At 37.5% G+C, this 17,960-nt stretch overlaps 2 protein-coding genes and 1 long non-coding RNA gene across 7 annotated transcripts in view; 1 reads left to right on the forward strand and 2 right to left on the reverse strand.

Annotated features, from left to right (window-relative positions):
* LTO1 (LTO1 maturation factor of ABCE1) overlaps window positions 1-17,960 on the forward strand; it is a 26,581-nt gene continuing 8,621 nt past the window's right edge. For 3 of the 5 annotated variants that reach the window (XR_004307614.1, XM_032445191.1, XM_032445190.1), the window contains exons 1-4: window positions 1-148; window positions 222-327; window positions 1,359-1,429; window positions 2,474-2,591. Coding sequence is in view for 4 of the 5 variants with exons in the window: in XM_032445191.1 (XP_032301082.1) it covers window positions 90-148; window positions 222-327; window positions 1,359-1,429; window positions 2,474-2,591 (354 nt within the window). In the remaining variant the exon portion in view is untranslated. Of the gene's footprint in view, window positions 149-221; window positions 328-1,358; window positions 1,430-2,473; window positions 2,592-11,838; window positions 11,905-12,012; window positions 16,935-17,960 lie in introns of those variants that run through there. The other 2 variants (XM_032445189.1, XM_032445188.1) reach the window with 2 other exon arrangements.
* LOC107314432 lies at window positions 351-7,178 on the reverse strand. The gene is made up of 4 exons (XR_001555444.2): window positions 6,888-7,178; window positions 2,451-5,706; window positions 887-1,071; window positions 351-546 (listed from the first exon to the last, which is right to left on the reverse strand). It is a non-coding gene; the product is annotated as an uncharacterized LOC107314432 (long non-coding RNA).
* The window catches only part of CCND1 (cyclin D1), a 15,609-nt gene continuing 13,147 nt past the window's right edge, over window positions 15,499-17,960 (reverse strand). The window contains exon 5 of the mRNA XM_015863635.2: window positions 15,499-17,782. Coding sequence (XP_015719121.1) covers window positions 17,627-17,782 — 156 coding nt within the window. The 3' untranslated portion in view covers window positions 15,499-17,626. The remainder of the gene's footprint in view (window positions 17,783-17,960) is intronic.

Here is a 17,960-nt window from a genome sequence, read left to right on the forward strand (position 1 = left end):
AATGGAGTGAATAGGCGCCTGCGCACTAAAGCAACGCGATATGGCTCCTCCGGCTCGCCGTCGCCTCCCGTCGTGCTGTGCTCGGCGCAATGGCGGCGCCGTCTTCATCCTATGACATGTTTGATGAGATAGTGATGGCTGAGGACAGGTTGGGAGCCTTCACGGGGCCATGGAAGGGAGGGAGAGCCGCTAAGTGTATAGCCGTGCATCTGTCCTTGCAGGTTTCACGGGGAGGGCTACCAGGAGGGGTACGCTGAGGGAAGCCACGCTGGGGCTGCTGAAGGGCGGAGGTGCGGCTGTCTGCATGGTGCCAGGGTTGGCTCTGAGGTAAGGAGATATCCTCAGTGTGACAGTGGGGAAGAAAGGCTGCAGCTACTACGCTTCACGATGTGAGGATGTGCCCAAATACAGCAGCCGTGGGTGTAGAAATAAAGGGCAAAAAATAAGAACCTGCCTACCTTTAGAAGGGCCTCAGGTGGGCAGGGATCTCCAGCAAGATACCCTCATCTCCACTACCAACCCTTAAATGAGGTCTGGGAAGGCTCACTGTCATAATAAGTAAGCAAAAATACAATTTAGGTGATATTTGAGCTGTCAGCCTATTGTCTGCCTTGGGGAAAATAATACTAACCTGACAAGGGCTTGCTTGATGAAGAATTAAAATAAGATGTTACAAAATATGTCTGTTTTCTAGCACGCCCCTATCTAATAATAATATTAGATACAGTGTGTGCTTGGGCTCAAGCAGAAGATTGGTACTGCACCCATGTGGTAGCACATCACTAATTACACAGAGCAGATTGCTGCAAAGCATCCATGGACCAGCACCCCTAGACCACAGCAGCTTGGTGCAACATGAAACAAACCTGTTGGTGTTTCCACTTACCTGTGGTGTCCAAACGGCTTTGGTGCATGCAGATGAAACCGCCTCGCTTTCTTTTATGTTTGAGTATTTATGGAGATGTGAGCTCCCAAGCACATGTATTTTAACATACACAGCTCCCAGAAGAATAAAGCTCCCAGATGTTCCCACTGTAACATGTAAACACTGGTGGAGGAAGTTCCTTTAGCCTGCAAACAAGTCCAGTTGCGTCTTGTAAATTTGTGTCTTGTAAAAAGTGACAAGTGCATGCACAGATCGAAGTAGAATTTGGCAATAACTCAGTTTCATTACTTTTTTGTTTCAAAGCATGCGTACTGTTTCCTGAGCCTTTCAGTGTAGAAATGCATTTGTATATGCAATGACTTGTTTTCTGAGGAATAAGAGAATGTAGAGCTTTAGTTCTCTATGACTACATTTATATTTAATATGTTTGGTTTTTTTTTTTTCCCTTCATGTCATGCCTAAAAATTCACAGATTGGCAGCTACCTTGGATTTGCACTGACCTGGCAGCATCTGCTCCCAAAATGTACAGATGATAAGAACAGGTAGGGTTTTCAAAGTATGAATCCTATTCCTTTAATAGTTTTTTCAAGTTATGATGTCCAGTTTTGCCTCTTCTTCAGTTTAAAAAAGAGGATACTGAAAAATAGAGGGGTGAGCAGATGGTGTCTGGGATGACATTGCAGTCTGGACCATCTGATGCTGAAAAGAGGATAAGGAAACTTGGTTTCATCAACCTGAAAAAGAGAAGATGGCAATGCCTACTTGTACTGCACAAGGGGAAGTTCTAGAGATGCTTTCCTTGCTGCATCATGCAGTGGTCCCCCAGTTAGCATTTTTTGTTCTTATAGATACAGTCAACCCATCATCCAAGACAGACATTCATGTTAAACCTCTGAGGTCCTCTTCTGAGGGAGCTGTAATTCACCATCAGTAATTAATCATAGCTTGTTTCCCTAAGCCAATTAGACATGCAAGGGAATTAGCTTGTCATAGATAGTTCACGTTGTTGGTGATGGTAGCAATCTTTGCTTTCCATGTCTGATATTTTATGGTCTCTGCATAATTTATTATCTCTGCAACAGAAATACATCTGCTAAACTTCTAGGTGCCCCTCTCTCTTTTTCTAACTTTTCTCTAGTTTTCTATACATGTGCAGGCACATACACTTCCAGATATCAATTATTACTTTCCTTTGGTAGACCTTAAGAGTTTTTTCTGACCAGTTTTGATTAATTTGAACAAAATGCCACCTTGCTTTCAGCTATCTCAATACATGTTCCAGTGAGCTTTCTTTCTGCATTTATTACACATAGTCATCTAGTTGGTAGTTCTACATTTCCTGACTAAATGTCTGTTTTTGGCAGGTAAGTTAAGAGGAAAGCCTTACATTTGATAGTTGTACCAAACTTAGTTTCTGATTATGCTGTAAATTATGCCTTATGAGTTAATTTGAATGAAATAAGGACAGAAGGCTGGATTTTATGCTCTTGATTTTGAAATACTGATACAATTTCCACAGTGACAAATGTAAAAGACTTCTATTGGAGGCTTATTGTCACTTACCATTTTTTGTGGCTTTCTTTCAGTAAAAAGATGAGGGCCCTGGATTCATTAATAGGAATGATACAGAAGTTCCCATATGAAGACCCCACTTACGAAAAGCTTCAAGACGACCTGGAAAAAATCAGAGGGAAATTTAAACAGGTTTGTAGGATTAAGTTGTTATTTTTAGCACAAAATAGTATCGCTTTCTGCAAATATTTCATCTCCTTTTGCAGTCAAAGTAAAAATGCTTTGAGTCAAAAATTCCCCAAACGATAGCAAGTGCAAAATAAATGAATAACATTAAATAAATGGAGAATTGAATGGCTGGTATTTAACAGTGAATTACAAGCAGGACCAGAAGAATAGAAACGGAGGAAACAGTAGTTGTGTTGAATTTCCTTCAGGAAAATGGATGCTTCAAAACACTCTTGTGTATTCTTTTTTAGGTTTGCTCAATGCTAAATATTCGATCTGATTTTAGAGTCAGTACTGAAAGATCTTCACTCACTTTTTGAATATAAAAGCTGAAGATAAACATGGATGAAAAAAGGCGTATTGAATAACAGATAACCTGAAAAGCGTTTGTTTATTTTAAACAAAATCCAGGTAGCAATGAGATGCTAAATAATTAAAGTGGTAAAGAAAAAGCACAAAACATTTGATGGTTTCTTATATTTGTCAAAGTTTTGGTTGGTTTTTTTTTTTAATCTCAAGGCATTTAGTATTACAGAAACACTAAACACCTGTTAAATGGAAGTATTTGATTTGCTCTTCACCAGCCTTGCCTTAAAAGGAAAACACGCATATGCATTCTTAAAATAAGGAAGATTTGCATATGTATGCTTTTTAAAATCTACATATGTAGATCATTCATTTTACACAATGAGTAGGTTTTTTAGATGAAGGAAAATTGAATCAGTTGCCTACAGAGTTTGCAGTAGTGAACACCTGTCTGGATAGAAAGTGGTGGAATACAAACGAAGAATGCAAATGAAAAAAGGTTAAGATAGCACTTCATGATGTAGCTGCAACTCAGAGTACAAATCTTGTGTTTTTTTCTTTACTAATTTTGCAGACTGATCCAAACATACAAAGCAAACACAAGTAGACCCCAAACCCAGCAATTTAAATTACCAACAATAGAAACATGGCTACTAGAAGAGTTTTGAGGTTGCTTCTTGTGCCCACAAAGAAGCAAAATTGCTTCCAGCAGATCCTTAGTAATACTAGGCAAAGAACCCACAGGAACACCAATAGTCACATACAGAAAAAGAAAGAGTTAAACTCACCCTGCTAGTGAAGGGGAGCTCCGGCTACACAACACCCCTTCTCAGTAAGCAGCTTAGGCCCAAGAGATGCTCCCTCTTCAGTGTCTGGCTCTTATATCCTGGGGTGGCTCCACCCCTTCTGGTCAGAAGGGGAACACAGGTGCAGCTTAAATTTCTTTTAACACTTACTGTGCGTTTGCTATGCAAGAGCATGTTTCACTTTTTTATTGTATATATTATATATATTATATAATAATAATAATATATATAATGTATATTGTAATATATCAATATTTTGTTGAATGTACACATGTGTACATATGTATTGACTTCATCTCACATCTTTTATTTTTGTCTGATTACCAATTATCTGAATATGTCAGTATCAACTGCCTTTCTTAATAGCTACTTAGAGGTGTACACATGTAAGTATGTAAGTGTTCAAACAGCTTTGATGTATGTAGCATCAGAGCCATCTAGTGGAGGAGGTTTATATACTGTTTAAAAATAGCCTGTAAGCAATGCTTCTTGTAGTACCTCACAAATATTTATTAAGATGAAGCTGTTCAAGTAGTGCAGAATATGTGTATATGTGATGCAATTCTTATAACAATGCAATGAATTCCTTTGAAATAAAGTAGTATTGAGCTAGGATTTATTTGTAGTCTCGAGTAAAGAAACAGGCTATGGAAGTGACGTGACAGCACTGCTGGTCTCTTCATTTAGGGCAGATGAAGTATGGCTTTTAATTGTTGTGCAGCTTAAACCACTGGGCAATGTGAGCAAGCTCCAGTGTGCAAGCACCTGAGACATAAGCCGAAAAGAAGAGCATGCCATATAATCTCAATAACAGAGAGATAACAGAGAGGTCATATACCAGAGAAATGTCATTTCATTTCATATTCCCCTCAGAGAAAGCCCGATTTCAAAAAGCTGTCTCAGGATTCACAAATGAACACTTTTTTAATAGATAATATTATTTTACTTATTTACTTCAAAGCAACGGAAATGTGTTAATGTTCATCTGTGACTGACTCAGTGTTTTTTGTTGAAAGCTAGATATTGTATTTTAAATAAGCATGACCCATTCCCCTCAGCTGATTCTGGTCTCAGAAAGGCAATTTTGTAACTCTGAGTGATGTACAAAGAAAAGCAACCACTGGAGGTCTGAGCATTCAAGTTTGAAGATGTGGCCTTTTCTAGAATCCTGGTACATGGCTTGCAAAAATGTATAGAAAAGCAAGTGAAGAGATGCAAGAGCTCAGATACTGTGGTGCATTTGATGACTAGAAGTGTATGCTGTATAAGTTATGTGCTAAGTGCTACTCTAGAGATTGTATTGAATACAAAACTCGTTTTGTATATTCCTCATTTCTTGAGGAGAAAAAGAATCTTTGCAGATCTGTCACTTAATGCCTCATCTTTAAATCTTCTCATGGCTAAATTTCTGCTGTTTCTTTACAACCATATTCAAATAAAATGTATATTTTATTATAAGTTGTTAACATAAATATGAAAATAACTATAAAGATTGTAGCATGTCTGATTTCAATCTGGGATATGCAAGCTTTAGGTCCTTAATTTAGCTACAGGTGTGTGCACATTTGTATTTTCCTGATTATATTTTATCTCATGTGGGCATGATTATTTGTATTAAATGAGCTACAGTTAATAGTTCTGTTGGATATATGTAATCATATACTTTCTTCAGTGCAAACTTAAAAGCATCTTCTGTAATAGAGCTGTGGATTAGGGTTTAGGATTTTAATGGCGGTCTCCACAGCACAGAGGGCTTTTTTATGCTTTCATGACAGCTAAGGAGTTCCAAGACCAGATTACATCATGAATATTGTCTTGTCTTAATCAGTGTGACTCCTTGCAAACAATCTTGCATTTTAATTACTTGTAATACTTTAGGATGAGGTACTTACTGACATCAGGAGCGGCTAGGAGTACCTGGCTGTTTACATACTTCTACTTTTGGTTCTGTTTCTCAGAGGAGAAATCTAGGAAATAAAGAACATAAAGGTTAGCAAAAACCTGAAAGATATGTGCTTAACTTAACTACAACAGTATTTAAAAAAATCATTCCAATTTGGGGTAGCCAAGGTACTCAAAAAACCAGCTGGTTTCACGAGAGTTAGGGCATGTTATCTCTTCTTTTGATGCCTGTCTTGTTAACACCTTTCTTAAATCTGTAAGAAATTGATGAAAAAAAGTCTTGTGAATGGTTTCATTAACACCCTGGTTACTCATCTTGTCAGGACCCTGGTGGAAGCAGGTTTTAAACTGTAATTAAAGGCTATCAGATCTGTGTGCGGAGGCTGAATAAAGCATCTATGAAATGCAATCATTCAGACATATCCTGGTTTTGGTGATTGACTGCACAACTTCAGCTTTAAGATCTAGGAGGAAAAGATGTGGAAAAACATAGACTATATCAGTTACTAATAAAGCAGGAAATAGAGATTGTAGCTCTGCAGTCATAGTGGTTTAAGTCTTCCTGCAAGTACTTGATCTGCTAAAAACAAGTAGTGTGGAAGATTCCTGCCAAAAATATTGAAGTCACTAAGACTCACAGCAATGCATTTTAATATACTTTTATTCACCTACACTAGTTATGCCCAGTAGTTAGGGAGGAAAGCTTGAAATATTTAACTCTCAATCTTCTGACTTGTCTGGGCTTTGTTCTGGCTATCTTTGTTTCTTAATAGGCTTAAGTCAAGGTGTTAAGCATACATTCTTGATTTTAAGAGTAAATGCAGAGTTAATTGCTGCTAATGTACTGAAGTCATTTCAGTCTAGAAGACTTACAGATCTCATTTCTAAATTACACAAGTTCTAGAAATGGTGAGTTTTGAGGCATCAACAAAGGAAGGTAAGCTCTGACTACAGTGAATTAATTCCCTGCAGAATTCCACAGTGCTTTCAGTGTTGTCTTACAGCCATGGGATCACTGGCTACTAATCCCAAGTCAGCCATTACTAGTGCTTTTAAACCTGACTTCATTGGTTATTTGTGTCACTTTCTATACACAGATTTTAAAAAAGAATTTGGAGGAGGGCAAAAAAAGAAGGATGGTGTTCTACTCACAAAGAAACAAAATCACTTCTAGCAGGTTCTTAGCAATGATGGTAATAGTGCAGGTACCCTAATAATCATAAACAGAAAGAAGAGTGGAACTCACCCCACTGGCAAAGAGGCATCTCTGGCTACACAGCACTCCTTCTCAAAAAGCAGCCAAGGCCCAAGAGATGCTCTCCCTTCAGCAGCTGACTTTTATATGAGCCCAGATTGGCTCCACCCTGAGCCCTTTTCTTCTGATCCATCAGGGAGCACATGTGCCAACAATTTGTGCCCCCTGGGCCATCCACACCTCTTCACCAGGTGCTCAATCACCAGTTCAAGCTGTGACTCTAAACAACTTTCCTGCAGGTGGAGATTAAAACCTCCAAGTTAAATGCATTATTAAAATACTTGTTCCATCTTCATTACACATAATTCCATTCCATTTGTTATGAACTGTAATGTGAATGGGATCGAGTTCAGCTCTGCAGAAATACCTGTAATTAACAGGAAGGTGTGAAATCAAAGAAAACAAATACACATATGCAATTGTTCCCTTAGAAAGCAATGCAGAGGAATGTTATGTTTTCCTGAAAAAAGGTGACAGTAACTTGTATTTGAATTTGTAAGGAAAGCTAGACATCTCAGTTTGGTTACGTGACTTTTTGGTCTGGTTGCCATTGGAGTATAAACTAGAAAAGCAGTAGTGTGTTCTATGCTATACATAGAACCTGTGCAATCTCACATGGCCAGTTTTCTTGTTCTGTGCCATTTAGAGGAAGAGTGAGTAAAGTACCTGTTTTGCTCTGTCCTTAGGGTTTCTAGGAAGGCTGCACGCTTCTGTTGCATTAGTAATCTTGAGATAGAATCGTGAGCTTTATTTTTTCAGTATTAACGTGTACAAACACATGTTTTGTTTTGGAAGAGGTGGAAGAATTTGAGCCCTTGGGTGTATTCATGAAAGTTTATTTATACTTTGGCTGTAAACAGTTTCTTTCATTGAAACAAAGCAAGATCCCTCATTCAAAAGTGTGCCTGCACTTTCTTGCTCCACAGCACTGCAGCGTTAGGACTTAGATACTCTTTTCAGATGTACAACTTACCGACATTAAGAGATCACATAATGTAAATTTGGACAGCGTGAAATTTATAAATCCTATCCTGTTCACATCTTCTTCTTCTATGTGCATCCATATGCATTTTGAATCCATTCTGAATTGAATCTTTTGTTTCTAAAAATCATGCAACTAAAGTCCAGGATCTAATACTGATTATTGTGTTTGTTTATTTACTTGCAAGCTGCCAAAGCTCTGGCTTTTATTAAATACAACCTTCTTTTCCAAGATCTTATTTAACAACTTCAGATTGTTTTCAAGTTTTATTCTTCAGTAAAAGCAGGTACCTTCCTCCTTGGTGTCCTGCTTGAACACTTTGTGTCCTGTAATTACAGTGTTGCATGTTTGAGAGGAATTGTCTATACTAATAAGTGACATTTTCTGGAGGTAAAGTAGCTCAAGGTGAAGGTAGATTTCCTCATAAGGGTCGTTATTTTCTTAAACAGTTACTGCAGTGCTAGCAGTGTGAAGCACTAAAATGACCAAGTGCTGGTGTTTGGGTGTCTAGTGATCTTAAGGATATAGTTTGAAAGGTTCTGAAACACTACAGTTAGCAGAAGTCCATCTGAATTGGAATCATTGTTTCCAAAGGCACATCAGAGGAGGTTGTAACAAAGCAGCATCAGGCACCTGTGTGAAGCATCCCATCAAGATCTTCTTAACGAGAAAGACTTTGGTTTCAAATGAAAAACTAATTCTTGATACAGTGCAGTGTGAATATTAATGCTTTTGGAATATTACTCCTCGCAGTTTTTCATGGCAACGTGTTCTGGTCTAAGTACATCCTAAAACTTCAGCTTTCAGAGTTGGACAAGTAACCATGAAGATTCTTATTTTACAGTCTGCCCCAAGTTTGGTTGTTTTTGTTTTTTAATGGACAAAGTTATGACAGCACACATTATCAGGGAAATACCGCCAGAGAAGACAGAGATGTTGGAGAGATGAAATGAGTGCTGTGGTCAAGCTGCAACTTTTGGTGTCTGTTTGATTGACTAGTGAAGGCTAACTTGAGCAATCTGATGCTGAAGCACTTTGCTGTAGTTAGTTCATCTGGAACTAACATGACTATGTCTGACATTGCACTGAATATTTCTGCCTTAATGACGGGACTGTTTATTCCTTAAGTGTAATTATTATATTCTTACAGCCTTCTTCACTATGGGATTCTTTAAGTAAAATATTTAAGTCAACTCTTGAGTAGCATTTAGCTCTACCAAATGATGTAATATTCTGCAGAAGGAAACGTGATCACTAACCTTGTCTGCGACATAGCCAATATATACAAGACTTGAGAGATCTTCATTAATGTAAAGTAGTGCCCACTCACTCTCATATAAAATATATCAAAGCTCTAGAAACCACACAGTTGGTTTCTGAATAGGTACAAGAAAAAGCATCTAGCTTTTCTGTTGCAACATCAGAAAGTTTGTGTGTAGTGCAGAATTTGCATGGATGGCATCTGGAGTAGTGAAATACCATCTGAAAGAATTAAACTGCTATTTGTTTATAATAAAATTACGGAGTTTACTTTCAGCAGAAGTCCTGTTTTGGCAGGAAGCGGATTGCTTATTCAGTTTCTGCATCTCAGCTGTGCGCTAAGCGGAGTCAGCATCAGTATTTATCACTTTCTCCTTCCTTGCTGATTGTTTTGCAGCACAGTTTGCTGCTTTCCATCAGTGTAATGTTTAGCTGCTACTTGTAACTTTCAGCTTCTTCAGGATTCTTTGGAATAATTGACACCGTGTGGAATCTTGATTGTAGGACCTGTGAGTCAGCAACCCTTTAATTTTTTTAGTTGCAGCTATTGTTCCAGCAGCAAGCTTTACTGCTATTGTCCACTGTTTGTCCAGCTCACGTTTACTGGACTGTGGGAACGGATTAGGGTTTCATGGCTTTTTTTCCCTTCTTGCATAAACTCTTGATCAAAGACATTCCTTGGATGACAAAACACTGTATACTGTGTCACACAGTCCTGACCAGACTGCACGAACAGTAGTTTAAAAACACATGCCCACATTGTTCTCTAAACTGGCTTTTTTTTTTTTTTTTTTTTTTTTTTTTTTTTTTTTTTTTTTGTAGTGTGGTGTATGTGCAGACACTGAATTTTTGAGACCCCACTTCTTTAAAAAAAAAAAGTACAGGAGTTATTATTAATAAGCACTTAATAGTCTCTGGAATACAAGTAGAAACAAATGGCTATTTGAAACTCGCAACCATAACAGTATGTAACTTAGAACAGACCACAGTACGTAATTTTTAAAGCTAAGCTAGAGGTTGTGTTTGCAGTGTATTTTCTTGAGAACAGCCTTGGTTGTGGCACAGTTAGTCGGGCGCCTTGTAACTCCAAAACCCTGTTAAATTTACAGCATCGCTTTGCATCATATCCAGGACTGCTGACTGAAATGGAGAATGATTTATTTGAGCACAGGTTGGGAATTTGTAAACCACCTTAACTATAAGTACATTCTAATTGTGTGTTATGATGTAACGAGTTCTCTTGTGCAGTAAGATGGGGACAGACTGCTCAAGCAGTCCAGTAGCATCGAGTAGTTTGAGAATTAATAAGAGAAATCATGTTGGAGAAACATCTGGAGATACATGTATGGAGAGCTGTACTTGTGATTTGCCTGGAATTCCCAGGTAATCAGTTTAAATTGTCCATAAAGGAGGAAGTTGTCTGATCTTTGCAGTCCAAGGGCTTCCATGAAAAGAGAAACCAGGATTAATACACAGCTGATGAACATGTTGTGTAAAAGGAGCAAAGTATTCCCAGTGAATGACTGAAACAGCTACAGATGAATAAAGTCAAAAATGAAATAAACGTGTTTATAAGAAATAATATTTACTTCTGAGAAAATAACTGCCGATTTCTTGTGGAAAGCTTGGGGAATAAATTTGCTGGAGAGCTTCATAGTTAACACAGTCAGCAACCAAATATAAAGAACGATGGGCCGTGTGTGCTGAAGGAGCAAAAAAGCTGTTCAAAAATAATACGGTGTATTCAAACAACCTATAGTGATAAAATCTAATAAAAGGAGAAATAAAACATCAAAAAGCTCAATTGTCTGTTTCAGACAGCTTACCATCAGAGCAGTGACTTAGGACACCGGGTCACTTGTTCTGTGCTGGCTCAGGCAAGCTGTCGTAATGCTCTAGTGGTGGCTTAGTGGCCTTTGTTAAATGGTTTGCTCATCTCAGCCCAGCTCCTTGAAGACTGGTGCTAATGTTACAAGTAACATTCTCACAGGCAGTAGGTAACTTGTTAGCTGTCATAGGAAACCAGGCGTTTAACGGTATATAGTTTCTGGATGGATGCAGACAAATGCCATAAGCATTCAGGTGTGATGGGTGAAATAGAAAAAGCCACACCACTACAGCAGCATATCATCCCAAACTTATTTGCTGAGGTTGAGAAGGGTGAATAGACAGTGATTTCTGTTCCATGAGTCACATGCACTCACATATAAATTGAAGCCATAGGCCTTCACCGCTCACCCCAAGTCTGTTACCACGTATGACTTCTGCAACATTTACTTAAGTTCATTTTTTGCTTCTTTGCTTTCTAATTCATGCCAGGTCAGTCAGGGCTGAGCAGATATAGTCAAAGTTTGATTTGACTGGGCAGCCTTTGCTTTCAGGTAGGCCTCACCACAGGACAGACGTTTTGGCTGGGAACGTTGTGTTGTAGTCATCCCCTGATCTATACTTTGAATGTGAAAGGAGTGTAACTTTCTATTTCAGTCTTTAAGTGAAGTTGCAGGCTTGGTGTTCTGTTTTGAGATGGTTTGCTACACTGACATGTGTTGTTTACCTGAAAGAAACACTGTTAACATTGTTTACACTGAAATAAAAAATGTTGCATTTCTTCAAAGATATTACAAATGAAAAGGTATTGTAAGCCATAAGTAAAATGAGAACAGAGGTGAAATCCACACAAATGGATTCTTTTTTTCATAGTGTAAATGGGAAGATCTCTAGCAGCCACTAAACACATCCTCCAAAATCCAGAGGAAACTTGGAAAGGTAAAAGCTGTTGTTGGAATTAATCTGTGTATCGTGGTTATTGTTCCCAAAAAACTTGGAGCCTGTTCTGGGTAGGAACTGATACTCTGCATTCTTTTCTATATTCAGGAGTTGGTTGGAAGTGCTGTGTACAACCTGGGCCCCAGAAGCTACCCCTGTAGTGCAGGTGGTGCTTCCACAGCAGCAAAGCCCATGTAGAGTTCAGATGCTGCATGTGTGCCTTATTCCTGCTATACTGCGAGCACCCAGTCTTTCTGCCAGCAGTTCTCTCTTCAAGTAAGAGTATTCATGAAAACTGTGGCTGGAAATCCTTAGCAGTTTCTTAGTATGGCTGTGCAGATGCTAACAGGATCACCAATAAACTGGTTTTCTTCTTAGATGTCTAAAGAAGCGACTTTTGCTTTGCTCCTTGAGTCTGAAGAGCAAAATCAGAAGTCTAGCAAGCCTTGTGTTATCAGTGCAATCTAGTTAACAAATATGCAATCTCTTAATCATTGTTTGATCTTAATATTATGGGTAACTCAAAAGCTAAATGGAAATCATACGTTTGCCATGCCACTGCAATTACCGGTCAGTTACATTGGTGGGATCATAAAATCACCATGTTGGTCTGGAAAAGATACATTTCTCATTAAGTGACGTTGGTGGGATTTCACTCAAATGCCATCATTTGTAGCTTTATTACCTTTGTCCTACTGTAGCTTTTCAGCGACACTACTAGGAATCTTGTCAGAGCATATAAGCCGCCCGCCTGGGTCATTCCTGTGTTTCATTTCTGTAGCCCCAAGCTTCACTTTCTCCTCTATCTGGAGTTTTCCATCCTTTAAAATGCCAAATATACTTCCACATAAGTGGATTTCCAGTTTCTGCATTTAACAGACCCTGCTTAATAAAGAATGCGTGATCTTAATTTTCATCAAAGATACAAGTTTGGAACTGAAGAGGATTTTTTGGAGATCTTTTGGAGGTTTACTGTGTACGCTTCTCCATCTGATGTAATAAAGTATTTTTCCTTTTAATGAGCAAGAGTGTAGCCTAGCTGAATGTGCATATTTTTTACAGCCTATAGTAAACTGTTTTTCTTGCTACATTCTTGTCATCCTGCCCTTTTCAATGTGAATAATACATTTGAATTTAGTAGGCTGTATTCAGAAATGATGCTTAAGAGAAAGAAGATGTAAATGGCAGAGCTGACACTCAGGGTTTAAGCCCACTAAAATTGCGGAGTATCTGTTTTTAATAGTGCAAAACATCATAGAAAAGGCATAAGCCACTTAACGCGTTCAACAGAAAGCAGGTTGAAATTTCTCCTTCCCCCCCCCCCAGCAAAAAGCTGTTTGTTCCCAAATCAGGATCATAACTATGTCCTCACTCAAAACATACAAGCGACTGCACTAGGACAGACCGATTTTACACTAGACTGTGCTTAACAGACATCAGCAGCTTTCACTGTAACCTCCTTTGCAGTAGTTACTGCATAGAACCAGTTGTGAAGTTTAGTCAGCGTGAAACTCATAAAGCATGTACCAGACTTGTCATCCAGGGAGACCTGACATTTTACATTAATTGATATTTCCAAGGCAGTAATTGCTATCACGTTCTCCTCTCGTTCCCAATAGTCAGTATGTAGATTAGAAATGTGATCATTCTCCCCAAAGAACAATCTGTTGCTGCTGTGTCCAGCTCTTCCGATTGGTAGCACACGTCTTGTTTTTAGAAAGGCACCTTGGAGAAGGAACTGGCAAACAGGTTGTAAGTTTTTCTCACTTTGTTCTGCAATCGTACCTCATTACTGTTGTATTCCTGTCCTTCTCAAGTCCAGTTCTTTTTCATGTATTTTAGCAGGCTTTTAATTTTTTTTGTATTAATTCGTCATTATCTCAGTGATACCAACACAGTAAAAAGCTCTGTAGAAGATGGGGGAAGGCAGAGATGGTTGATTTTAACTCGGCTGCTTTTAAAACAAACCATTTCTGTAAATGCGTTGTTGGGCACAAAACCGTACACTGACCAACACTGACAAGCATAACTGAGTGCTAGTCACCTGCCCACTTCTAACAACACCTGCTTTCCTAAAGCACTGATATAAATGTTAGCGTTGCAATTACTAAAGCCCAGCCAGAATGAGAGTGGCGTGGCTTATTTGTTATGTGATACAGTTACTACCATTCTGCATTTGTGAAAGTAATAAAATGACAAAACAAGCGGGCACTGGGTTTTACCAATTTTATTTCTAGACTTTAGTGTTGTTGTTTGTTGTTTTTCTTTTTTTTTTTTTTTTTTGCTGGAAACTTGTCTGTTACAGGTCTGTTGGTGAAAATGTGCATTTCAGACCAGTGATGCCAATAAGTACAATATAAAAATGTACAAATCTGAATTGCTTGCTTACTACAGATTGTTATAACAACGTGACAAACAAAGCATCTCTGTTGGCACATGAACCCACGTATCTGGATTTGGCATTTCAGTACACACAATATGGAAAGAAATTTGCAGTACACACTGCCACTCAGTGTAACACATAACATAACCAACAACCACTAACTCAGTAATCATGTTTGGTTCAGAGACACAGAGATGCCACAAACAGAAGTGTTTTATGAGGTAAGCAGTAAGAAATGTTCCTGAAATTTGAACAGAATGTATCCAGTCCTCCTGGGTCCTGCGACTGCTAGTAGCATTGCAATGCTCTGTTTATGCACTATGTAGGGTCTTAACTGCATTTGCCTCGAAAGAGTTCTAATTCTGTTTTGGTTTAGCAGCATACAGGCAACAGCTAGATTATTCTTCAGCATACAACTCTGTTAGCTGGCTTGTTTATGTGATTTACAGGCTTTTTAAATTAGCATTATGCTATAATTAACAAAAAAAAATAAAAATAAAAACAAAAACAAAAAACCAACCCTAATATATCATAACAGATTAAACACACAAAATACTTAAAGAGTTCCAGAAGATAACCTATCACACCAAGTGATGCATCCCAACTGACGGGAACCACATCAGGTGGCATACAAAAGTTATATTATAATGCACCTTTCATATATCAATGTGGCTAATAACACAGCTTAGAACTACTATGATAATAAACCCCAGATCAGACAAAGAATCCAGCTTTATAAAATGCCTAACAACAAAAAGCGGACATTATTCGATCTTCTGAAATGTCTGCTGTCTTTACATCAATGCAACCTAGTTGCAAATCGCGAGACCCATTCAGAATAACGTTCGATGCATTTCCATTTGCAGTAGAACTATGAGGCACTGTGTATGAACATTAAAACCTGGTCTAGACATGGTTAACTGAAGTATGAGGTATTGTGAAACAGGAACCTTTTTTGGAATAGAGCAGTAATCACATTAAGTAAAAACTGATCACATAAAAAAAAATCTACAAAAAAAAAAAAAAGATGTCAATAATATAATTTTCTATGAGAAAATTAAACCCTATAACATGGCAGTATATGACATTGTATAACAAAAAAAAAAAAGAAAAAAAAAGAAAAAAAAAGAAAAAATAAAAAGAAAAACCAAACTGATCCACAAAATAGCAGCAAAACACAATGACAAAGATACAGAAAAGCAATGTTAATTTTTTTTCTTTTTTTCTCAAACCATGCTGGGAATTTATCCATAGCAGCTCAATAAAAATGGAGCATCCACTCCTTTTCTCTTTTTTTTTTTTTATCTTTTTTTTCCTTTTTTCTTTTTTTTTTTTTTCTTTTTCTTTTTCTTTTTTCTTTTTTTTAATGCGTTTGTTTCGTCTGATTTTTACAATCAACACCTTAGCGGCAGTTTCCTCACATACATTTCACCATCACATTCTCCTCGAGCATCAACTTCAACAGCTATGTCCACGTCCCTTCAGCTACTTCCTAAAATAATAATAAAAAGATACATAGCCAAGATGTGCAAATTTTCTATTTGTAGCTAAATAAAAAAACAAAACAACAACCATGGGGCATATACTGGAATAAGAACTTCTTTCAAGTACTCCAATTTTCATATCTATTAACTATGGCGTTTTTTTATCGTGGTTAGCTTGCTATTGAAAATGTCTGAGGGGCCAAATAGACTGCTTGGTTTTGGGTTTGTTCTCTGAAGCGTGTCCTTTTTCTTTCATAAGCTGCGTTAAAACTGTGACAGCAAGGGTAGAACGATTCTTTTTTTTTCTTATTTCAGAAAGGGGCGATTGCATTACTTTACAAATCATACTGGCCTTACGAACATCCTCTGCAATAAATATTCTTTTTAGCCTTAACTATAAATTATATATTTTAGTGTTTAAAAACCTTCAGTTGCAAAACATCTAGAGACAGTCCTTAAAACTATGCGTCCTATACGTGAACCTTTAAGGCCCCTAATTCATAACCATGTGTTGGCACCAAAGGATTTCTAAACTTCAACTTTTCTATAGAAAAGGATAGGAAGATATCCTGGCAATTTGTGAATGCAATTTCTCTCACTGGAACACAACCTTCGGATAAAGAAAAATCACCTTTCCTCTAACACCATAGTTAAATGCACTTGCTTTGCAATTCTGAGTTTGCCAACAAGCACTTAATATATTTCCAAACCATTCCATTAAAAAAAAAAAAAAAAAAAAAAAAACAACAAAAAAAACCCACCAAAAAATAAAACAAAAACAAACAAAAAAACAAAACAAAACAAAAAAAACCAACAAAACAATTCCCACACAATAAAAGAATGTATTTCCTATATCTAATGGACTGAAAGTGCTTTGAATGGAATGGTTTTAGAATATTACAAACAAACAAAAAAAAGACTAAGCTGTGGATTGAACCTGACCATAATTAGGCTGAATATCTGTGGGGTCAGACCAGCATTTTTACACAGGTAACTACAAAAATATGAAGATTACAAAAATATAATATATTATGTCACTATTTCGGTTTCTCTTTATAATAGAGTATCGTATGAGTAGTACATTGGCCTTTCCCAACAACGCTAAGCTGGAACCCTACAAATGCACAGGCAATCCACAGGCACAAAAAAAAAAAAAAAAAAAAGATTAACATATAATAATGCTGTATACTAACATACACTAACTTATGGGTTACGTTAACCATTTATAAGGTGAAGAGGATAAAAAAAAAACAACCTAAGGAAATAAAATAAACATTTACAGATGAATTATAAAGTGACTAAATGCATAAGCAAGCAAGATACAGAAAAGCCTAGAACTGCGTTAAAGTTATGCTTTTTAAAGAAAACAAAAACAAAAACAAAAGAATATTTCATTTACTATCTAAAAAAACCCTCTTCTACTTTAAAAATGGTTGGTTGGTTGGTTCATTTTATACGTAAGAAATCAAATCTAATACCTCCCCTGGAGACATTTTGTGTGTTAATGCCTATTTTTACAACATACAGACAAGAACACTTTAATATAAAAACTAGTTGATTATTATTGTATAAAATCCTCTATTTTTGTAGCACAAACCCCTGGGGGCAATGCAAATACTATTTTTTTTTCCTTTTTTAAGACAGTTTTTGGGGTATTTTTTGTTTATTTGTTTGTTTGAAGTCACAGATGGAAGGGAGACAGAGCAAGGTAAAATATAACAAGACTGGTTTTCCCTTCTGGTATAAAAATGTCCTGGAGAAAAGGGTTTCTGTGGGGGAGATCCCGATGCTGATTCCTTCTCAGATGCCCTTTCTTTGCTTCTCTTGCCAAGCAAACCCACTAGAAGAAGTCCTCTTAAATGTTCACATCTCGCACATCAGTGGGTGTGCAGGAAAGGTCTGCTTCGTCCTCTACAGTCTTTGTTTCTGAAGATACGTTGTGCTGCTGTGCCTGGCGTAGACTGGATTCAAGGAGGGATTCAATCTGTTCTTGGCAGGCTCGTAAACAATCCTAGGGAAGATTGAGCAGGAGGAGAAAAAAGACCCAGGGTTCTTTAGAAAAATACTAACATCACAGGCCAAATACCATTTCTTAAAATGTCACGAGAAATACAGTCAAATTATTTGGGAGCCCAGGAAGAGCAATGCGGAACAGTGCAAAGATTGGATGAGGTACCCAAACTGCTGCA

Source organism: Coturnix japonica, chromosome 5 (assembly GCF_001577835.2).
Source record: "Coturnix japonica isolate 7356 chromosome 5, Coturnix japonica 2.1, whole genome shotgun sequence".
Taxonomy (NCBI): domain Eukaryota; kingdom Metazoa; phylum Chordata; class Aves; order Galliformes; family Phasianidae; genus Coturnix; species Coturnix japonica.